Raw genomic sequence first — 23,077 nt, forward strand, 5'->3', positions numbered from 1 at the left:
TTGCGTTCCTGCTCATTTCTTTTTATTGTAATAAGTATTAAATGATACACATTGGAAGGGTCACGGTTCCTTTTGTATAATATAATAATAATAATAAATTTTTACGTATACCCCGCCCTCCCCAGTGAGAGCCGGGCTCAGGGCGGCTGACATCAATAAATTTACAATAAAACGTAAAAAAAGAAAAAGAATTGATTAAAATGCAGATTAAAATACAATTTATATTTAAAAATTGTTTTAAAAAGCAGCCTCATTTTAAAATGGCCCAAATCAAAACCCAAAGGCCAGCCGGAACAGCTCCGTCTTGCAGGCCCTGCGGAAAGATGTCAAATCCCACAGGGCCCTGGTCTCCTGTGAGAGAGTGTTCCACCAACTCAGGGCCAATCCTGAAAAGGCCCTGGCCCTAGTTGAGGCCAATCTAGCCACCTTATAGCTCAGGATCTCCAAAATATTGTTATTTGTGGACCTTAAGGGCCTCCGCGGGGCACACCAGGAGAGGCGGTCCTGTAGGTACAAGGGTCCCAAGCCGCATAGGGCTTTAAAGGTCAAAACCAGCACCTTAAACCTGACCCTGTACTCCACCAGGAGCCAGTGCAGCTGGTAAAGCACTGGATGAATGTGATCCCGCAGCTGGGACCCCGTAAGGAGCCTCGCTGTGGCATTCTGCACCCACTGGAGTTTCTGGGTCAGTTTCAAGGGCAGCCCCGCGTAAAGCGAGTTACAATAATCAAAGGATTGCCTAATCTGGTTTTCTAACTCTCTGCCACAGGTGGGCAGAGCTGAAGGTGGAGACATTTGATTAGAGGAAGAATAAATAGGGAAACATGGGGCTTCAGGGCTCTGAGGCAAAAACTACGAGTGGGAACACCTACCACAGGACCAAATTGAAGACAGGACAAAGAGGTACAGACTTAAGGGAAGAACCTCCGGAAATCCCGTTAGACCACCCTGGGATCAATGGACACATGGCATGACCTACTGAGTGGTAGCTCCTTATCATCTCTTAACTCATAGTCTTCATGTGGGGTGTGGGTGTGTATATATATTTATTTTCAATGGAACTTTTCAGCATAGAATACAATAAAAACAGATTAATCTAAATACTTTTCAGCAGAGAATACAATAAATACAGATTAATCTAAATAAAAATGAAAAAAATTTCAACAAAAAGAGAGAAGAAATAAAAAGCTCTCTTGTCTCACCTGGGAGCTTCCCTTTCCTCTCTCAGCCTCCAGACTAATTTTTCTACACACACACACACACACCCTTCAGCCAGACAAGGGCACTTGGAGTGGTTTCTAGACATCCCCTTGGATAACCCGCTCTGCATCCCTTAAATTCTCCCACCTGCTCTGATCCACCAACCCACCCGCCCCCCGGCGGCATCTCTTGCTTCCTAGGCAGGGCTTTTCCTTTTGGCCTGGCTGACATGCCACTGTGTGTCTCCTAGAAACTCCCTCCATCTTTTAGGCACAGCTTCCTGACGCTGCCTTTTTACTGCATTCTTTGGAGTTGCCAACTGCACAGAAAAACAAGAGCTTCGCTTGCTCCTGCAACCACGATTGGCATCAGATTGATGTGCAGCAATGAGCATCAAGCATAAGAACATAAGCAGAGCCTGCTGGAGGAGGACCAAACCCCATCTAGTTCAGCAACTTGTTCTCACAGGGGCCGACCGGATGACTGCTGGAAGCCCACAAACAGGATTCAAGCACAAGAGAACTCTCCTTTCCTGTGGCTTCCAGCAACTGGTAGTCAGAACCATGGCTGCTCCAACGGTGGAGGCACAGCATAGCCATCCTGGCTAGTAGCCGTCAATAGCCCTCTCCTCCTCCATGGATTTGGCTAATCCTCTTTTAAAGCCTTCCAAGTTGGTGGCAATTACTGCCTCCTGCGGCAGCAAGTTCCACACTATGCATTATTTTACAAACTTGGTTAGAGCATGGTACTGATAATGCCAAGGTCACAGGTTGCATATTCCCCCAGAGTCCCTTTCAACTCTGAAATTCTACGGTTCCCAAACATTTCTCTCCTCCCCCCCCCCAGACCACTTGAGAAGCACTTGATGGTCTTGGCGGACCACGTGTGATTTTTCTACCTGTTGTAGCAATTGTAACGTACCAGCCAGTGCTAAAAGCAAAAACTGCATTTTTACAGACCCCCTGGATGAAGCTTACACACCACTGGCGGGGTCCATGGACCAAAATGCTGGACAGCGCACAAAGCCTTACTAGGCCATAGTCCCACTGTTCACTCCATTTCACAGATGGGAAACGGAGGCCAACAGCAACTCACCTCATGAGTGCCTGGAAGAGAAGGGTTTTCATACTGGTGTCAAGGGAAACTCCGGGTCATCAAACCAGCACCCCACTTCCCCCAGCCCCCTGTGCTGCTGCCTTGCTGCACAGGTCAGACCTTGGATCTGCACAGCTACCTCCTTGCAGAAAGCAGGGTTGTATTTAAAAGCAAACTAGCAGCCAAGCCCGAGGACCCCAAGTTCAAGCAGATCACACCAGCCTCCTCAAACAACTGCCGCCAAGCAAAGGGGCACTTACGGAGGGGCCACCTGGAACCTACCTTCAGATGAGGCAAGTGAGCGTCCTGTAGAAGAACCCGCCTGCTCTCCAAGGAACGAAGGGATGAAGCTGCAGGGAAGCCTTTTTGCACTGGGACTGCCTGACTAGCATGGATGGAAGCCAGTGGGAGGGAGGGAGGGAGAAGACAAGGAGAATTAACAACTTTGAGGGGGAGGAGTCCTGGGAAAGGGCTCTTTTCCTCAGAAGGGTAGCGTTGCCAAGAGAACCCCCAGCAAGCAGCGAGGACTTTGCCCCTCAGAGCCTGGGAAGCAACAGAAAAGGGCCAGTTAGCAGGCAGTTTTCGATAACCTGCCTTCTACCTGGATAACCTGCCTCCTCCTTCTCCAGTCCAAGAATAGCATAAATCATTTGCCAGGACCTCTGGTCAGGGACGTTAACTCCATCATAGCACAACTAGGTACCTTTTTTTACCCAGGCCCATCAAAAATGGCAACTGTCAAAAATGATTATGCATGGGAATCTTCCTAGGGTTGCCAGAACTGGAGGCATATGGGGTATTTTGGTGTTTGTTTTTTTGGCTGGACTGTCAAGCGTTATTTGTCCAAAGCTACTTGGATCACTGAATTGAACAAGGAGTTAGAGAGGCCACAAATCAAGAATGAGGAACCAACTTAAGTCTCATTTGCAACAGACAGTCCTGTCTGATGCCAAGAGACCAAAGCACAGGAGGAGGAAGGTGGGGATTAGAAGAAGCAACTTGGAAGGAGGGAGGCAGGAGGGGCCTCTGCCCACAGCGGCTTCGCAGGGCTGCCAGAAGAATCCCCAGCATGGAGCGAAGGTTTGGCCTCTTCTGAAAACCTTTCTGCCAAGGCCAAAGTAGGTGCTTGGATAGGAGCCAGGGGGCAGGATGTGAAGCTATTTCCTCCTGCAAGGGTCTTTCAACTTGTTCCCAAATGATCTGGAGTTTGGGGGGGGGCAGGGTGAGGGGGTTGAGTTGGCAGATTGTTCAGGGTGGTTAAAAAAGCTGAAAGGGGTCGCAAAGAGCTCCAAAAGGGTCTCTCCAAACTGGGTGAGCAGGAAATGAAAAGGGGCAAATACCATTTGATTCCATTCCACATAAAGGTAAAGGTAAAGGGACCCCTGACCATTAAGTCCAGTCATGCACAACTCTGGGGTTGCGGCGCTCATCTTGCTCTATAGGCCGAGGGAGCCGGCGTTTGTCTGCAGACAGCTTCCGGGTCGTAGTGATGCCCATTTGGGGAAACTTCATATATATAAGGATCTGACCTGGAGATCACACATACACACACACACACACCAGGAGGAGAACTTGAGCTCCAGTGCCAGCGATGAAAAGGGCAAATTCCACACAAGGGATGCCTGAGAAAGCACTGAAAATAGAACCGCCAGCAACACAATATTCTTGCACAATTCTGTCATGGGACTATGCTTGGAATACAGCATGGAGTGCAAATGTCAACAGAAACAGCCAGGGCAAATGTCAACAGAAACAGCCAGGGCAGGGCTGGAGCCAAGAAAGGCCTCCCTGTCCATTTGTACACAATAATCGTTTTTTAAATGCACTGGTTCACCTTGTGACATGGTAAGTCAAACTATGCAACCGTCCTGCCTGCCCCTTCCAGGAGCTCCCACCCGCTTTGTGGCTCCTCAGTAAACCATGGCTTAGCTCAGGTGGTCATCCAAGCTCAGGTTGGTGGTTCTGCTCTCTCCTCCTCAGCCACAAGCTGCAGCCAAGAACAAACCAGGGAAGTGCAAAGTGTCTGCCATCTCCTCCCAGGGAGCCTGCACCTCCATCCGAAGCCATGAGAGAAGGGGGTCATTATTTCTAAAACCTCAAGATGCCCCTAGTCTCCTCCCTGAATTTCCTACTTCTCAGAGCAGCAGGGAGAAACAAAAACTGGCTTCACCTGCTTTGTGTTAATTCATTGCCTTATGCAAGAATTTTATCCTACAATCAATGGAAACCGAGTGCTTGCTTTTTCTATGCAGCCCACCCACAATATAGATCAATCACATATTTTTTGCCCTGCCCCTGAAAAGCACTTCTTAAGAAACTGGTTCCATTCCAAAAATAAAAGCTCACTGCAGATTGATTTTGTGTTACTCTGCAGTGTGTCCACTTACAAACCGATGTAGGCAGTCCTACTGCTCAGTGAAATTGTGGGTGGCCATATAGCAGGATTGCCACCCCGCCCCCTTTCCTGGGAAAGGCGTGGATAACCTAATCAAGGGGAGCATTTCCAAACGTGTATCAAGCAGCCACACTCACCCTTGCAGACGGCAGGATCATGCTAGGATCAATCTTGATCGAAAGTGGTATGTTGATGATGAGAGTGAATGACTCTGGATTGAGGAAAAACTACATTTCTGCACTACAATTAGGTTAGAATGTAGGTTGCATCTACGCTAAACCAGGCTTTTCAACAGCCACTGTGTCCTCTGGTCGTCTGTGGAGAAAAAGGGATCTTCCAGGCAAAGACATTTCTGAATAAAGCCAGTAAGAGTTGTTCATTTCCCTTTTTCTTCCTTTCAGGCCACCCATGTGCCACAAGTGATTCAAACAGGTAGGATGGGGCAGACTGGGCTACTAACATTTTCCATGGGCTAGCGGCTTTTGCGAACTCGTTTGCAAGACTCATCAAGCAACTATGAGAAGACAACGGTGGGAGAGCAGTGCACACTCTGCAGAACTGGAGCAGAATAACACAGGCAACTGCATTTCTGAGGGTTTAATAATAATTACTGCCGGAGTGTCACTTCAAGCCAGGTCTAGAGGTTCCTCGCTGCTGTCAGACATGAGTGGGGAGGGAGGAGGAGGAGGAGGATTTATGGACTGGAACTGCAAGTGGGTCTTCTCTGTTTTCTGAGCCACTCTCTTCAGCCAGAACTCTCTCTCAGCTGTGGAAGAAGAGGAAAACAGAAACAGAGTGAGGCACAAGGACAGGGATGCGCATAACGCTGACTTCCTGGCCATGTGATCAAAACTTGGCCCCCTGAGGATTTCCAACATGAGGAGGACAGGAAAGGTGTATGGGAGGAGGACAGTCTCCCTGTGACCATGGGGCTGGTCAGTCCACTTGAGGAACAAACCAAGGATCTACTGGGCTTCACTGCAAATTCCTTATTTTAGAACATCTCGGACTCCCTGGACATCCAATGGTCCAACTGCTTGTTGAGATGGGTGTCCTGCTACTGATGCATTCAAAGAAATTTGTTGTTATTGTTGGACATATCCAGCTAAATCCCACTCAAAGCAGACCCATTTAAATTAGCAGACCTCGGTGGATCATGCCCATTAATTTTAATCGGTCTACTCTGAGCAGCAATAGCACTGGACACAAACCTATGTCTTTTGCATCCTCTGCCACAGCACTTCCTCTTTGCTCCCCCCCCTTCCAAGGTCCTTAAGGAAAACAGCACAACCAAACGTCAGCACCACAAGGCAGAGACTAAGAGGAGGCACAGCAGATCCCTGGGCTGAGTGAGGGAAGTGCTCCTGTGCCTCACAAGACCTGACCTTCCTCTAGGGCCACTTGCATTTCCTTTTGCAAAGTCCCCTGGGAAAGAGCTTGTTGTGTGCAACATGCTGGAAAAGAGGCTTATGTTATGTGGATCAACAAACAGCTCTCCTGCACCTGAGCGGATCTCCTCTTTTCTTTTCCCCTCCACGCCACCCTCAGGCAAATTATTGGTCCATCTGTCATTGCTGTTGTTATTTGACTGCTGGCTTTTTGATAATCAATTCAATACAACAACAACCCCAACTCAATAAGCAAAGTGGCCTGCAGAGGTCCATGGCCTCAGGCCAAGGGGCTGCTGGCCTTCTGCCCATCTTTTTTCTCCAGCCCAACCCCAACAACAGCCCTTTGGGCCTGGTCTTCGTTTAGCCTGTTGTTAAGACACTGCAGAACTTTGTGAGGGCCTGGCCTGCACATTTACATTTTGGGGTGGGGACTGCCCCTCCCTAGATGGTGTGCCTGCACATACCTGCCCACCTTTCCATTCCACAGCACAGTGCATGGCAAGAGCTGCCACAAGGCAGAAGGTGCTGGCAGCACTCACCCTCCATGTACGAAGCACCCGTGCTGCTCTTGTGCGACTCAAACTTGACCGAGGGCTTTTGCCCATCAGCAGCAGTGGCAGCCGTGGCTGGTGGCGGCGGCGGCGGCACCACCTGTGTTCTGCTGTTTTCTGCAGGCTGAGAAGGAGAATAAGTGGCAATGGTGGATCTCTCTACCCCACCCTTTAGGACTGCTTGCCCAAGATAGATAAGAGATTTGACTGGGGAACCAAAACACACACTAAACCTAAAGTGTCTGAAATGTCTGCATTTCTAGCCCTCATGGCGAAGGACAATAACATCTTTAAAATACCACCATGGTGTCCTCTGAGAACTTTCCCAAAGGCAGAATCTATCGTCTATGGATGTTCAAAGATGGGATGGTTGTTATCAGCTGGGGTGGATAAATGAGGTACCCTTTTTAAAAAAGTCTGTTATGGCCCAGTGGGGGACAGAGTGATGGAAACCTTAATTATGCAGAAGAGAACAGTCCCCCCCCCCAAAAATCTAATCCAGTTGTTTCACACCTTTTGCCCAATTTGGGCCATGGAAGACTCAAATTCACCCTGAAAAGACATGCAATGGGTTGGTGAGGGGGAGTCACTCCTTTTTATTCATTATTACACATTACAAAATATTTTCTTTTCTTGTCCTGCATTTCTATATCTTACATTTTAATAAGTAACAAAGCAAGCCCACCTCTCTACTCTCTAGCAAGTTGTTCTACCATGTTGCTTTTTCGAAAAACCTATCATCTTGATTACCACTGTTCAAATTCCACATACTCAGTTGGTGCATGGGTAGGAAATGGAGTTTCTTAACCTACCTGAGAAATCTGTCCTGCTCTGACAGCACTTATGCCTTCCTGGTAGAGCTGGGCCGTGTCTGGGAGGCCTCCTCCTCCACTGCAACTGGGATCCACACCTTCCTGCTGCTCTGCTAGCATTGGCATCGGACGCCTGAAAGCCACAGAGTCTAGAGCAAAACCGGAACACACAGATCAGATTTTCCTAGATAATCTCTTGGATGCCTGCCCCCACAGCTAGATTTAGGCAGTACCTACAGCTAGAAATACGCTATCCAAACCTCTTAAGGCAAACTTTAGTCGGCTTGGGGTCCGTCTCAAGAGATTTTCTTTCATGGGAATCTAAAGAATGGAGGGGAAGGAAGAAGAGAAGAGAAAGCAGTTTGGAACCAATTATTCCTCTGAATGGGTTTCTTGTGAGCCAAATGCAACAAAAACCACCCGAGTCAAGAGCAAACATGTGAGATTGAACCTGGTTCTAAGCCGCCGCCGCCACATCAAGTTTCAAAACCACATGTCAGTAACAGGATGGAGAAGAAACTGGACTAACATCCTTACCTGGTACGACTTCAAAACAAAACTCCAATTTGGAATAGATAGATAGATAGATAGATAGATATTTGTGCCTTCTCCACCTTACTAGGGTGGAGATGAACGAAAATGCAACGGAAACGAACTGGAGATGTAGAAGTATCATCCAGTTTCCACTTCTGCAACCCTCCTGCCCCCAGTCCACAATTGCAATATAGCTGTGTCTTTATTGGGTCAGTCCAAGGGTGGATTCCATTGAACCTTCTCATTCCACACAAGGATCTCTTCTCTGGTGGATTTGGTTTTGTCTGGTGCAGCTTTTAGGAGACCACAGCTGCACTCACTCACTCCTGGCCCCAGCGGACTCTGTTCCCTCCCACTTCTGACCAAACACATGTAGGATTGCTTGATGGGCCAATAAATGCATACTATTTCTTAATGACCCATCACAGACACACCAAGGTGTGCTGTTGTTGCTTCTATTATGATTATCACATTTACTCATCACATTCTACTAAGGTGTCTCAAAGGGGCTTACAACCACAAAAGCACATATAATAATAAAAAATTAACACACACATAAAAAAGCACATTGCCTGACTCAAAGTGCTCCTCATGCAAACAACCCACAAAAGCCAGGCTGGGTACTAGAGGCAGGGTGAACTGAGGAGGCATCAAGGGTTATAATCTTATCTCTCAAAGACTTGTGGATTGTGCGCGTGGATTCTCCTATTCTACAGGACTCTGTAACAGCAACAAAATGTTTCAAAAGTTGCTGCATGTGGCAACTAAAGGCATTTTCTCCCTTTCCACAAAAACACTGCGGAGTCACTGAGGCACATGGTAAAACCTGCACCCCTGCTGAGCACCCCCTGCCCCAGAAGCAAGGCCTGGATCATGGCATCAGCTGAAGGAGCAACAGGTGGCTGCTCTAGCGAACACAGGGAAGGAAGCCTACACACCTTTGCCGCAGCCTCTTATGAGGCACTGCAGCGGGGAGGCAGGGGCTCCTCTCCCTGGCAGAAGATCTGGAGCCCCACAGGTCTTCAGGCCAAGTCAGAAGTGCTTGCCTCCCCTACCCCACTTTATCCTTGTGTCAAGGATGCCGTCATCTGAAAAGCAACAGCGCTTGAACACAATAGGAGTTTTGAACATGAGACCATCAGGCCAAAGGCACACCTTAGTATAATGATAACATATGGACCCACGCAACCAACTCCCTCCCAGTTACTGCTTACCTTTGCACTGGGTGCCTTCTGCACAGTGAAGGGGGACTGCAGCTCCTCCTTCCTGGCTGCCACTTCCCCCCTCCTGTTCTCTAGATGCAGGAGGCTCTTGGAGCGAGGCAGGAGGGGTGCAACAGGAGCTGGCTGCGAGTGACAGGATGAGAAGCTCTTCTCCCTCAGGAGGCCTCCCTTGGGTTCCCTTTCTTTACTCACAAGGAGGCTTCCCTTGGGGACCCTTTCTTTACCTGAAAGGATACTTTAGGGCAAAAACAACAGCACATGATGACTACAGAATGGGGAACATGCTCTGCCCACCCAGCTGTTGCAGTTTCTGCAGAATTGGGAGTAACTTGGCCAAGCCCCGGAGGATGATGCTGGTGATGCATCCAGGCTCATGGGCTTCTTGAGGGTTTTCTTTGCTCTTGGGGGGTCAGGATACCAAAGCCTGTGGACCAAGATAAAGGCCTGGCTCTTTAAGAGGTGTGGTTTAGGAGCTGACCTCGGCAAATTGGCAGGTTCCTTTGGCTTCTTCCTTAGATGAAGGAGGTAGGGCTGACCACCTGTAGGAACTTTATTCGATTTTTTTCTTTTCTGTGAAATGAGATAATTCCAGTGGGCAGGAGGGGAGGAAAGCCACAAACACTCTCCCACTGCTCCTACCACCTCTGTTCTGCCCTTCCCACCCGCTCGAAAAAGGCAGGCCCACCCACTGGCACATGGCACTCACGGCTCACACAAAACACCCTGCAACAGGCAGGCTCTTTGCTCCCAACTCAACATCACTGAGCACCTGCTGCCACAGAATTCAGCCCGACGGAATCTCCCCCCGGCTGTAGACTTGGAACAGCTTGGAAGTGGGACACCTAGACGTTCACCTGCCTTTATCAGCAGCCAACAAAAATGTAGCAGGCAGAGTGCTCCCTCAGCCCTTTCTCCCAATGCCAGCAAAAGCTTCACATGTTACATTTCAGCATTTCAGGCTGCCATTAAAGGCACAGGAGCCAGGCCAGCACACCAAGAAAAGGAAAGAGGCAGCACGCTTTGGGCAGGCGGCTTCTGACCTAGAAAGCAGGAGCAAGATCTAGGCAGTGCAATAAGCTCAACTTACCATCTCCTTCTTCTCCACAACCATGAGGGTGCTTTCTGAAGCAAGGTCTCTCACCCGCACTCTAATAAAAGAGAAGCCCCACAGTTAATTTCTTGCAAACTCTCATTTCTAATAAGGCAACTTCCTACACCCAGCCCTTCAGCTACCATTGCTGCGGCTATCAGAAGGAGAGGAAGGCAGGCAGGGAAGGGAAGGGAAGGGGAACTCTCCAGAAGAGAACTCCCCTCTCAACCAGCCACTGAAACCCCCTGACATAATGTTTTCTTCTTCTTCTTCTTGTTATACCCAGCTGAGACTCCCCACTCACCATACAGTACGCGTTATTCAGTTTTAATTTTGGATTTTAATTAGTGTGAGCTGCTTTTGGGGGGCATGACTAGACTGGCTGAAAAGGAGAATAAAGATATAAGAAAAAAATAAGTGAGCAGGATCATTTCCTACAGGTGTTAGCAGGGTAAGGTCCTCAGACTCTGTATTTAGGAACTGCCCAGGGGAGTCAGCTTCACTGTGCCTGGTCTATAGGCCATCAGAGAAGTTCATGCCAGTAAAGCCTCCAGCACAAGGGGGAACCCTTAAGATGCACATGGGACAATGTGGATCCACATCCTGCTACCTACCCTCTTGTGGCCGGCTTCTCAGGTCGCAGAAGCCTGTGGCGCCTGTCTGGGACCCATGTCACCACCAAGCTTCCACAGGGGGGCAGGTGTGTGCACAGCCCGTGCACAGCAATCTCATTGAAGTCTGTCACCTGTATCTGTACGTGTGGGAAAATGAGATGCTCTGTTTAGCCAACTGCCCCCAAAGAACTTATAAAAGGTCACTAGAAAAACACAACTAAGATTTCCCAAGAAGTGGTTTTTGAAGCAGCTTTTGTCAGTGTTTATGATATTTCATGGGTAGAGTGCCATGGCTGGCCATTAAATAATCTTTGTGATGTAGCTGGCAAGAAGGAACACACAGTTCTTGCCTGCTTAGGAACACAGGAAGCTGCTTTGCCCCAAGTCATGCCTTTGGGGCCCAGCCAGCTCAGCGTCAGGAGCTCTCCAAGGTTTCAGGCAATGCTGTGTAAGTAAACAGCATGTGTGAGATAAAAAGAAATCTGTATAATATAAAGATTGTTTTAGGAGTTTAGGGAAGGCTATGAGCTCTCCCATTATGCATATCCAAACATTATTTGGGCAGGAGGTGTATAACAAGAATGTGGAGTTGTGCTGCTTATTATTATCAATCGTAATGCCAAAAGTTTGGCAACTGCAAGTTAAAGGAAATTAATTTAACTAGCAATTGTAGTGAGTTTCCAGCATCAGCAGGGGGTTGGGCTAGATGGAATTAATTTTTTAAAAAAATTGTATTAGAAAATTACATATTTACATACATCATCTTACATACAATCTTTCATACTTAAAAAAGAAATAAAGAGAAATTTATATATATATATATATATATATATATATATATATATATATATATATATATTAAAGAAATTAAGGAAACATTAAACAAATTATACATTTCACACACAACATCATACCCCATCACCACCCACCTAGTGCACTAGACTTCCAATCACATAATCCATATTATCTTTTTTTCTCCATTAATTTCATTTGCATATTATTTCCTTCTTACAAATTCTCTATCACCCTTACAAAGAAATCCCATCAAGCAACTGCAGTAATCAATGTCGTTAATTGAGCAATCACAGTAATAAAAATATATAGGGAGTTAAAAAGCAGGAGGTAGGAGCACTCAGGCTGCCAAGGGAAAGCAATCGATTAAAGTGCCAACTGTATCCAAAGCTAGGGGGAAATTACCAATTAAAGGGCCAGTGGAGGGGCTGGGGATGGAGCAAAATAATAAACTACCAAAGGGCTGGTAGGCAATGCTTCAGCTATTATGCTTGTGGAAGCAGCCAGGTAGACAGAGAGAGCAGCGCAAAGCAGCCTCTTCCTGGAAGTGCTTACTAAGTACTACTGAGCCAGCAGGACCCTGGCCATGTGTAAGTTGCCCCTCCTGACCTACTGTCTCTCTCCAACCCCCCAACCCACAGCCGGCTTCCCAGCAATCCACAGAACTCACTTTCTCTATCGGTGTGAAGTGGGAAGTGCGAGTTTCCATCCTGGAGTTCAGTCCTGGGAAGGGATACCTTTCGGAACTGGGAAAAACCACATGGCCAAAAGCATGAATTGACACAGGGCACAACCCACCAGTCAGCTCAACTGTTGCAAGCGCCTCGTTTAAACATATGGGGTTTCCATAATGATACTGCAATGTATCTGCTCAGCTCCAGTTTGTTTCAATGGGGGTTGTGCAGGCAAGTGTCATGGGAGGTTATCTTTCCTGCTATAGATTCCTCCTCTGTCTGGGGGGGGGGGGCGGCTGTCATGAGGATTTTTCCCCAAGGGCACCAGAATGGATCTAATTCATGGAAGCAGCAAAAGAATGCATTAGTCACATCAGACACCCAAAGCCTGTGATTCCAGAAGCACATATTTTTATGGGAAACCTCAAAGTGCTCACCTGATTCGCGAAATTGGGGGCACCAAAGCATTGTTCAGGGTGGTATCTGAAAAGTAACTTCTATAATCTTTGATGCTTGAGATAGTTTTCGAGATGGAAAGTAAATTTTCAGCAGATCTGATCTGATCTCTTTGAGAATAGTTGAGGGGAAGGTCCACAATCTTTAGCGTTGGCAGTTCATCTGAAACATGGAAAAACCAAAGTGAAGAGCCCTCCAGCTACAGAAGGAAAGGCAGAAAGGAATGGGTGGTGACACTTCCAGTTGGAGAACAGCCTTGACCAAAGGTGTCCTGGGCTTTGAAGACACTCGATCTCAGGACACAAGGGAGAAACGTGCTAAGAGGAAGGCATGCCTGGCAAACCCTCACTGTGATCAACTCCCACTCGGAAACCAATGTCCCCACTGTGGAAGGCCGTGTGGATCCAGAATTGGCCTCCACAGTCACTAACGGACTCATTGTTAAAGCCGTGTTTATGGAAGACAATCTTACTCGGCTACGAGGGATCGCCAAAGAAGAAGACTGCTTGCAACAGCTATAGGGTCAAACTTGGCTAGTATAGTTTGGCATTCAATTTCTATCAGAAGCATATACATTTAATAACTAAGAATAACCATCTTGGGCCTTTTAAACGGTGAGGGGGTTGTTGTTTAAATTGTTGTTATTTGTTATTATGTTACATCTTTTTGTGTTTTTATACCGTAAACCTGTGCTCCCCGGATGAAGGGTGATATATAAATTTAATCAATAAATTTAGCGTATTGTGCAGGGTGAGAGTTTTTCTGGCTTACCTTCAGGTTCGGGGGAATCTCCCTCCGGAGAGTCAAGGCTTCTCAACATGATCCGGGGCTGCCCTTTCACGATCCTCTGGATTGTCTCCCAGCAGGGAGGGTGTTGGCAGGCAATCCTATCACAAATGGTTTCATCCCACTGACTGGCATCGATGGTCGCCATCCTGGCTTTCTAGAGCAGCCTGAAAAGAAGGGGAAACAGTGAGCAAATTTTTCAGAAGGGACAGGGAGTCTTTAAGCAGAGGCTTGACAGGCATATGTCAGGAATGCTTTGATGGTGTTTCCTGCTTGGCAGGGGGTTGGACTGGATAGCCCTTGTGGTCTCTTCCAACTCTATGATTCTATGACAGATTGCTGGCCAGTAACTGTCCTGCTGCTGGTTAGAACCCCACTGGGGTGGAATTTGCACACATATATAAAAAACATTGTGGAAATGCTTTAAAAAAAATTTTGTTGTTGGAAAAGTACAATGATTTTTGCATAGTTCACTGTTACCATCTAGTCAGTGCCACATTTGTATATTGCACTTTACAACACTTTTAAAACATTTTCTTTACAGCTGTATAGCTAAGTCCTGGGTCTTTAGAAAACCTCCCCTTCATTAAGATGGAGAGAGCCTTCCTGGTCCAGATCATGTGAGCAGAGATCAAGGCAACCAGGGCATGTCAAGAGGTGTCCAAGCCATTCGTTTCCCATCCAATAGCCTGCTTATTTCCTGAAGAAAAAAAGGCAAAACCTTCCTCTGGTTTGCAAAGGGGAAAGATGGCAAAGTAACTTCATTTTTAATCAAATTTATATACCGGCCTTTATCCGAGGATCACATGGTGCTTTACAGAATAAATACACAGCTGCATGCATAAAAACTCCCTCCCCCTCCTTTGTTGTTGTTTAGTCGTGTCCGACTCTTCGTGACCCCCCCCTCCTTTAAGACACCTTAAACTGGGCTCTTATGCAAAAAATATATTGTATTTAAAAGTATGGAAAAACATTCATTGGGGCACAATCCAGAGATGCCCCTGGTGAAAACCTGACCTGGCAAACACAACTTTTTGTGTTTTTGCTGCTGGAAGGAATTTTTTTATTTTGTTTCGACTACCTCAGACCAACACGGCTACCTACCTGTAACTACAACTTTTTAAGTGAGATGATGTGGGTGCAAGAGTAGTTGTCGTGCTTTTTAAACCAAGAGATGCCCAGGGCCGGAAGACCTTGCACACCGATTACAACAGCCTCGGATGGGATGGGAAGCTGCCTGGTTCCCCATGGCCTGGGGCTGGTGGCTCTCCCTCCATCTTTCTCTGCTGGCCTGACTTAGCTTGCAGAGTTGTTGTCCGGATAAAACAGGTGGCGTGTGTAAGGGAAGAGCCAATCCCATATGTGTCTACTCGGAAGTAAGTCCGCTATCAGGACAATCATTATTTCAAGGCTGTCTTGATTCTTTTAGCTGTCATCTTAACTAGTTTGTTTTTGTTACTACTGTACAGTATGTATTTTGTTGCTGATGTTTTTAAATGTGCTGTGATTTCCCCCCCCCCCAATTTTGTTCCTTATGCTGCAAAGCGTCTCCAGATAGGAGGAGGTAAAGAGGATACGAATTTAAAGGAAATGTTGCACCCCAGAGTTTGAGAAGGACAGGAACAAAGAGTCAACCACCGAGGTGTGTGTGTGGGGGGGAAGCGCTCTGTGCATGCTCAGGGGCTCCTTCGCCACATCGCCGTGCTAATCCGGCCCCCCCGTCACTGACGACCGCGCGGGGGGGGAGGGGCTGTTCTGTGAGGAAAGGATTCCGGCACTCCCCTCCCCCCGCCCTCGACCCATTTTCCCGCCCTTTTCTCCCCCACCTGGGCTAAGCCGGGCCGCTCTCTGGTTGCTAAGCAACGTCAAGCGCCCTCTCCTTCTCCCGCGCCCTCTTCCCAGGGTGCACTGCGCGGGACAGAGAGGCGCGGACGCGGAGCGCTCTTCGCAAAGCGTTGTCGGGGTGGCGCTACTTCGCGGCCCCAAACTTCCGGCTCCTGTTCGTCCCGCCGCCATATGCGGGACAAGGGCTCCGAAGCGTGTCGAGGGTCGCCGCCCCCTTTTCCGCGGCTCCTTCGCATAGCTGCCAAGTTCTCCCTTTTTTAAGGGAAATTCCTTTTTGCTGAATAGGCTTCCTCGCGAGAAAAGGGAAAACTTGGCAGCCATGGGCAGGAGCCGACCGGCGTGAGGGCAAACAACCGCTCCGTTACAGCAGAGGCAGAGCAGCCGGAAGCGTCGTTGCGACGACCCCTGTGGCGACGAGGCGCTCTTTCCGCCGCGCGTGCGCAGGCGCGCTGCATGCCGGGAGCGCGCTGAGGCGGCCCCTCTTGGCGCGCCTTCCGAGCGACCGTTGCTGGCGGCGACGGAGGGGAGCGGTGAGTGGGCGCCGCGCTCTGTGCATGCTCAGGGGCACCCTCGCACGGGAGGCTGCGGAGGGCGAAAGGTCGGCCCTAGACCCCGAGGCGGTGAGGGGGGAGGCCGTGGGCGGGCATTCCTTGGGGGGGAGCGGTGGCCCGTTGATTTATTCAGGCGGTTCTTCCCCTGCGCGGGGAGTTCCAAAGGCGCCTGCGAGAACCAAAGGCCTGTCCGTGAGGGAGGCGGGGACCAGGGGGTCTCGTGAGGGACGCGGAGCGAGGGAAAGAGCCGCCCAAAGGCCGTCGCTGCGCAGGTCGGGGGGGGGAGAGGCGCACAAATAACCCCCTTGGTCGCCGTGTCCCCCCCCCCTTTCCCCAGGCTCCGGGGGCGCCATGGCAGAACGTCCCGAAGACCTGAACCTGCCCAACGCTGTCATCACTCGCATCATGAAGGAAGCCGTGAGTAATAGGCAACCTCTCGGGGCTCAGGCCCACTTCCACCTTTTGCCCCAGGGCTTCAGGCAAGAGCAGCAATTATATCATGGTGGTTGTTATCATACAAAATTAGAATAATAACTTTATTATATTCTACCTACCGGTATAGAGCGGTATATAAACTCAATTAATAATAACAACGACAATATACCCCACCTATCTGGCTGGGTTTCCCCAGCCCTCCAGAAATACCCAAACATTAAAAATCTCCCGATACAGGGCCGCCCTCAGTAGTTTCTTTTCTTGTTTTTCCAGCCGCATTCCCCAGGGAAACCCACTGTTTGCTGTTGAATCGGAACAAACATCGATGGGGTTTTCTGTGGATTGGCCTTTGTTCAGCAGTACAAACAGCAGGTTTTTCCGGGGAAAGTGGCACAACAAAAGAAAAAACCTCGTGTGGATGAGCCCTGTTCTTAGTACTCCTTGTGCCTCTGATGGCTTCAGTTAAAGGTTTGTGTTTCTGTACAACTTACAAGTCCTGTGGGCTTCGCCTCTTGTTCTCTCATTCGCTCTCTATTTACCTGCCTTTATCTTATTGCCGCTACCCAGACAACCTGCTTTAACATTCTCTCCGCTGAATGTAACATTCCGTGCCAGCCTTGGTTTGGTTTTTACGTATTTGTCTTATAAAATCATGTTTCATTATATGGTTGAAATTCCTGTAAAAATACTTTCGGTGCCGTGGGAGCCATGAGTAAGTGGACAAGATGCTGGGAATCTGGAGCGTTGGAGAAGACAGGTGCTAGTGGTTGGTGTGCAAGACAGAGAGGGAGAGGGAGAACACCCTCAACAGAGGCAGAAGTGCTGTGTCGGATGTGTCTTGATTGGGAGTGGGACAGAACGCTGCTGGCAGCTTGTTGTTGTTGTTTAGTCGTTTAGTCGTGTCCGACTCTTCGTGACCCCATGGACCATAGCACGCCAGGCACTCCTGTCTTGCACTGCCTCCCGCAGTTTGGTCAAACTCATGTTCGTAGCTTCGAGAACACTGTCCAACCATCTTGTCCTCTGTCGTCCCCTTCTCCTTGTGCCCTCCATCTTTCCCAGCATCAAGGTCTTTTCCAAGGATTCTTCTCTTCTCATGAGGTGGCCAAAGTATTGGAGCCTCAGCTTCACGATCTGTCCTTCCAGGGAGCACTCAGGGCTGATTTCCTTAAGAATGGATAGGTTTGATCTTCTAGCAGTCCATGGGACTCTCAAGAGTCTCCTCCAGCACCATAATTCAAAAGCATCAATTCTTCGGCGATCAGCCTTCTTTATGGTCCAGCTCTCACTTCCATATATCACTACTGGGAAAACCATAGCTTTAACTATACGGACCTTTGTCGGCAAGGTGATGTCTCTGCTTTTTAAGATGCTGTCTAGGTTTGTCATTGCTTTTCTCCCAAGAAGCAGGCGTCTTTTAATTTCGTGACTGCTGTCACCATCTGCAGTGATCAAGGAGCCCAAGAAAGTAAAATCTCTCACTGCCTCCATTTCTTCCCCTTCTATTTGCCAGGAGGTGATGGGACCAGTGGCCATGATCTTGGTTTTTTTGATGTTGAGCTTCAGACCATATTTTGCGCTCTCCTCTTTCACCCTCATTAAAAGGTTCTTTAATTCCTCCTCGCTTTCTGCCATCAAGGTTGTGTCATCTGCATATCTGAGGTTGTTGATATTTCTTCCGGCAATCTTAATTCCTGCTTGGGATTCATCTAGTCCAGCCTTTCGCATGATGAATTCTGCATATAAGTTAAATAAGCAGGGAGACAATATACAACCTTGTTGTACTCCTTTCCCAATTTTGAACCAATCAGTTTTTCCATATCCAGTTCTAACTGTAGCTTCTTGTCCCACATAGAGATTTCTCAGGAGACAGATGAGGTGATCAGGCACTCCCATTTCTTTAAGAACTTGCCATAGTTTGCTGTGGTCGACACAGTCAAAGGCTTTTGCATAGTCAATGAAGCAGAAGTAGACGTTTTTCTGGAACTCTCTAGCTTTCTCCATAATCCAGCGCATGTTTGCTATTTGGTCTCTGGTTCCTCTGCCCTTTCGAAATCCAGCTTGCACTTCTGGGAGTTCTCGATCCACATACTGCCTAAGCCTGCCTTGTAGAATTTTAAGCATAACCTTGCTAGCGTGTGAAATGAGCGCAATTGTGCGGTAGTTGGAGCATTCTTTGGCACTGCCCTTCTTTGGAATTGGGATGTAGACTGATCTTCTCCAATCCTCTGGCCATTGCTGAGTTTTCCAAACTTGCTGGCATATTGGGTGTAGCACCTTAACAGCATCATCTTTTAAGATTTTAAATAGTTCAGCTGGAATATCATCACTTCCACTGGCCTTGTTATTAGCAGTGCTTTCTAAGGCCCATTTGACTTCACTCTCCAAGATGTCTGGCTCAAGGTCAGCAACCACACTACCTGGGGTGTACGAGACCTCCATATCTTTCTGGTATAATTCCTCTGTGTATTCTTGCCACCTCTTCTTGATGTCTTCTGCTTCTGTTAGGTCCTTTCCACTTTTGTCCTTTGTTATGGTAATCTTTGTATGAAATGTTCCTTTCATATCTCCAATTTTCTTGAACAGATCTCTGGTTTTCCCCATTCTATTGTTTTCCTCTATTTCTTTGCATTGCTCATTTAAGAAGACCCTCTTGTCTCTCCTTGCTGTTTTTTGGAAATCTGCATTCAGTTTCCTGTATCTTTCCCTATCTCCCTTGCATTTTGCTTGCCTCCTCTCCTCCGCTATTTGTAAGGCCTCGTTGGATAGCCATTTTGCTTTCTTGCATTTCCTTTTCCTTGGGATGGTTTTCGTTGCTGCCTCCTGTATAATGTTACGAGCCTCCATCCATAGTTCTTCAGGCACTCTGTCCACCAAATCTAAATCCTTAAACCTGTTCCTCACTTCCACTGTGTATTCATAAGGGATTTGATCCAGATTGTATCTTACTGGCCCAGTGTTTTTTCCTACTTTCTTCAGTTTAAGCTGGAATTTTGCTATAAGAAGCTGATGATCTGAGTTACAGTCAGCTCCAGGTCTTGTTTTTGCTGACTGTATAGAGCTTCTCCATCTTTGGCTGCAGAGAATATAATCAATCTGATTTCGATGCTGCCCATTTGGTGATATCCATGTGTAGAGTCTTCTCTTGTGTTGTTGGAAGAGAGTGTTTGTGATGACCAGCTTGTTCTCTTGACAGAACTCTATTAGCCTTTGCCCTGCTTCATTTTGAACTCCAAGGCCAAACTTGCCAGTTGTTCCTTTTATCTCTTGATTCCCTACTTTAGCATTCCAATCCCCTGTAATGAGAAGAACATCCTTCTTTGGTGTCATTTCTAGAAGGTGTTGTAGGTCTTCATAGAATTGGTCAATTTCACTTTCTTCAGCACCGGTAGTTGGTGCATAAACTTGGATTACTGTGATGTTAAAAGGTCTGCCTTGGATTCGTATCGAGATCATTCTGTCATTTTTGAGATTGCATCCCATTACAGCTTTTGCCACTCTTTTGTTGACTATGAGGGCCACTCCATTTCTACTACGGGATTCTTGCCCACAGTAGTAGATATGATAGTCATCCGAACTGAATTCGCCCATTCCCTTCCATTTTAGTTCACTGATGCCCAGGATGTCGATATTTATTCTTGTCATCTCATTTTTGACCACATCCAGCTTACCTCCACTCATGGTTCTTACATTCCAGGTTCCTATGCAATATTTTTCTTTACAGCATCGGACTTTCCTTTCGCTTCCAGGCATATCCGCAACTGAGCGTCCTTTCGGCTTTGGCCCAGCCGCTTCATCAGCTCTGAATCTACTTGTACTTGTCCTCCGCTCTTCCTCAGTAGCATGTTGGACGCCTTCCGACCTGAGGGGCTCATCTTCCAGCGTCATAACTTTTATATGCCTGTTGTCTTTGTCCATGGAGTTTTCTTGGCAGGGATACTGGAGTGGCTTGCCAGTTCCTTCTCCAGGTGGATCACGTTTAGTCAAAACTCTCCACTATGACCTGTCCATCTTGGGTGGCCCTGCATGGCATAGCTCATAGCTTCTCTGAGTTATTCAAGCCCCTTCGCCACGACAAGGCATTGATCCATGAAGGGATCAGCTGGTGCCTGCTAAATGCAGACACGACATGGATCTCCCAGGCTTACACACGCCTCTTTTCCCTCAGCTTCCTGACGGAGTAAATATTTCCAAAGAAGCCCGAAGTGCGATCTCCCGAGCTGCCAGCGTGTTTGTGTTGTACGCCACATCATGGTGAGTGAGTGTTGCTGCTGGTGAGGCCCATGAGCCGGACTGGATAAGCTCAAGCCTCTCAACATTTTTACTTACTGACAGTGCTCTGTGGCTAGTGGAACTGGTTGTGGTCATGTCGATAGGTTTTAATATTTTTTTGTTTACTCGGTCTACAAAAAGTAAAGAGAGCTTGGGCTGTCCCTTCACAATTGTGCAACACGCACCTTTCCTGTGTGACATTTCACAACACTGACTTGCAATTTATATGTTGTTTATAAGAATAATGACCATACCAGTTTTAATAACACAAACACAAACATAATGCAATAAGTTTGGTGGCGCTCCAGCCTTCCAGTAGCCTCAACCTCCATAAGGTGGACAGTACGGAATAACGCAAACATTGTTGTATATCAACAAAGGTTTCAGTACAAGTCCTATTGGTCCAATTGATGGGAGAAATTAGGTTATGCTGCCATCTTGCACCATGGCAAGCCATGCCTCCTCATAAAAAGTTATTTAAACAATGGTGGTCTTGAAAATTAAGATGTTTGTTTCAGTACCCTCAAAATAGCTGTGCATTGATATATGTGCATGTATGTTTTTCATATGGATAGTCACCTGGGGGGGAAATTAAAGCTTTGAAACCACATTGTTGCACTGTGTAGCCATTCATTTTGCTGCTGTTTAATTTTATGGGGGCAGGAGGAAGAGAATTAATTATTCGAAGTTTAATTTTTCCAAGGGAAAAAGACTTGTGGAAGATTCTCACTAGTGACGGGTGAGTAATTTTTCCTTTGCGTTCTCCTTAATTAGTGCCAATAATTTTGCAATGAAGGGGAAAAGAAAGACGCTGAATGCTGCAGACGTCCTCTCAGCCATGGAGGAAATGGAGTTCCAGAGATTTGTCGTCCCCTTAAAGGAATCCTTAGAAGGTAAATGCTCAAGTTTCCTCTGTTCAGCTTCTGGTTCGCATTCACCTGTGCCCAGGTGTGTGATGATAATAGCCACTGCCTGGGCTTGTTTTGATGGTTGCTTCTCCTTCTAGCTTACAGGCGTGAGCAGAAAGGCAAAAAGGGAGCCTCAGAGTTAAAGAAAAAAGACAAAGACAAGAAGGGAGATCCAGAAGACCCTGAGAAGAACCGAGGCGATGAGAACGAAGAGGAGGATGAAAGGATGGAGGAGGAGGAGCAAAATGAGGAGGAGGGGGAGGAAGGAGACAGCTAAGTCGCTTAGGATTTCAGCTCTGGGCAGCCCTATTGCACCATCAGAACCAGCTGCGAAGCAGAAGAGGCAATATGGTTCCTGGTCTGAGACTGAGTGGGGATTTGAACTTTGGTTGAACCCCCAACACCACCTGAATCTCTGTGCTTTTCCTTCATTCCCGTGCCGGGGATGAGCTTGCACATGGAAATGGGCTTACTGGATCAAGTGGTCCCAAGAGAGCACTGCAGACTTTGGAGGAGATCCTGGATCAGTTACTCCACTTGGAGTGTCTGCAGGTGGATTCAGTGTTTCTGCCCACATAGGTTCATCAGGATCATTACACCCATCATTTAATTTGTAACAATTCATTTGTTGGTTTTTTTGTTCATAGTTGGAATTTCCAGGCTTTGTCAGGTGACAGCTGTTCAGGGTAACATTCATGGGCAGCAAATTGTGCCCATGAGGCTCTCTGCTCTGGTGGGTAGCAGTGGAGACTAGGCAGGTTTGAAGTGTGGCAGAACGGGAAGCCAGCAAGTCATTTTGAAAAGAGCATTGAATGGGATGTGAGTGGATGGAGGGTTAGTCAAAGAGGAACAATTCCTGACCATGCAGCACTGAGAAAAGCACATTAAAAAAAAGTATATGCAGTTACTCTCAAAATTGGATCATAACTTATGGACATTATTTTATGTATAAAATAGATGCAGCAAAACAAGTTGATAGCCCAGTTCAAATGGACACTTTAATTGCCAAAAAATGAGGTAAGATGGGATTTGCCATATGATTAAGGAAAATACAATAAAAACCACCTTGAGTAAACAGGCTATATAAAAAATATCCTGGTTAAGATGTTCAAGAAACAATTGCACATCTATTAAACAGTTTAAATTTGTGGTTTTTACCCATATAGTGATTTATCTTCTTTGAATACCTGCAGGCACCAAACTTCTCATCTAAGCATCCAGTAGGACCCCCACAGCAAGATTACCTATTATTTCCCCTGAGCTCAAGTGTGCTTTTGTGTTTACACATCAGAAGTTCAAGCTCCTCAACATTGTGGCCTCGCAGGAGCCTCTTAAGTAAGAGAGCAGTCCACGTCCCGTGTGGTGGGGATGACATTTTTATTGGGGCCTTGGAAGCCATCCCCTGCCTGTTCCTCTACGCCTCATGCTGCTCTCCAGTTGGTGTTTTCTGGAT

At 47.3% G+C, this 23,077-nt stretch overlaps 3 protein-coding genes across 4 annotated transcripts in view; 1 reads left to right on the forward strand and 2 right to left on the reverse strand.

Annotated features, from left to right (window-relative positions):
* Nucleotides 1–2,714, reverse strand: part of RGS3 (regulator of G protein signaling 3) — a 68,554-nt gene extending 65,840 nt beyond the window's left edge. Inside the window, exon 1 of the mRNA XM_035136222.3 lies at nucleotides 2,578–2,714. The gene's annotated coding sequence lies outside the window, so the exon portion shown is untranslated. The remainder of the gene's footprint in view (nucleotides 1–2,577) is intronic.
* C1H9orf43 (chromosome 1 C9orf43 homolog) lies at nucleotides 1–15,906 on the reverse strand. Its single transcript, XM_088674838.1, has 12 exons — nucleotides 15,440–15,906; nucleotides 13,599–13,780; nucleotides 12,809–12,989; nucleotides 12,368–12,443; nucleotides 10,906–11,042; nucleotides 10,289–10,349; nucleotides 9,680–9,771; nucleotides 9,193–9,436; nucleotides 7,705–7,765; nucleotides 7,445–7,593; nucleotides 6,621–6,756; nucleotides 1–5,456 (listed from the first exon to the last, which is right to left on the reverse strand). Exons 2-12 carry the CDS (start codon nucleotides 13,759–13,761, stop codon nucleotides 5,317–5,319), a joined length of 1,440 nt encoding a protein of 479 aa, XP_088530964.1. The 5' UTR covers nucleotides 13,762–13,780; nucleotides 15,440–15,906; the 3' UTR covers nucleotides 1–5,316.
* Nucleotides 15,907–22,785, forward strand: POLE3 (DNA polymerase epsilon 3, accessory subunit). Of its 2 annotated transcripts, none has more exons than XM_088674844.1 (5): nucleotides 15,907–16,056; nucleotides 16,347–16,426; nucleotides 20,613–20,698; nucleotides 21,491–21,609; nucleotides 21,723–22,785. In XM_088674844.1, exons 2-5 carry the CDS (start codon nucleotides 16,361–16,363, stop codon nucleotides 21,899–21,901), a joined length of 450 nt encoding a protein of 149 aa, XP_088530970.1. In that variant the 5' UTR covers nucleotides 15,907–16,056; nucleotides 16,347–16,360; the 3' UTR covers nucleotides 21,902–22,785. The 2 variants fall into 2 exon arrangements, with proteins under 2 accessions (XP_088530970.1, XP_034993273.1); XM_035137382.3 differs by having other exon boundaries at nucleotides 15,907–15,988.
* The last annotated feature ends 292 nt before the right edge of the window (nucleotides 22,786–23,077 follow it).

This window comes from Zootoca vivipara, chromosome 1 (genome assembly GCF_965207765.1).
Source record: "Zootoca vivipara chromosome 1, rZooViv2.hap1.1, whole genome shotgun sequence".
Taxonomy (NCBI): Eukaryota; Metazoa; Chordata; class Lepidosauria; order Squamata; family Lacertidae; genus Zootoca; species Zootoca vivipara.

What these genes read in the sequence shown, in the direction of transcription:
- C1H9orf43 (XM_088674838.1), bottom strand. Translation starts at nt 13,761, where the DNA reads ATGGCGACCATCGATGCCAGTCAGTGGGATGAAACCATTTGTGATAGG. An exon ending in AGATTCCCCCGAACCTGAAG is followed by an intron (nt 12,990 to 13,598) that starts GTAAGCCAGAAA and finishes TCCATGTTTCAG; the next exon opens with ATGAACTGCCAACGCTAAAG. An exon ending in GAGAAGCCGGCCACAAGAGG is followed by an intron (nt 10,350 to 10,905) that starts GTAGGTAGCAGG and finishes CTCTTTTATTAG; the next exon opens with AGTGCGGGTGAGAGACCTTG.
- POLE3 (XM_088674844.1), top strand. Translation starts at nt 16,361, where the DNA reads ATGGCAGAACGTCCCGAAGACCTGAACCTGCCCAACGCTGTCATCACT. An exon ending in GTGTTGTACGCCACATCATG is followed by an intron (nt 20,699 to 21,490) that starts GTGAGTGAGTGT and finishes CTCCTTAATTAG; the next exon opens with TGCCAATAATTTTGCAATGA. An exon ending in CTTAAAGGAATCCTTAGAAG is followed by an intron (nt 21,610 to 21,722) that starts GTAAATGCTCAA and finishes TTCTCCTTCTAG; the next exon opens with CTTACAGGCGTGAGCAGAAA.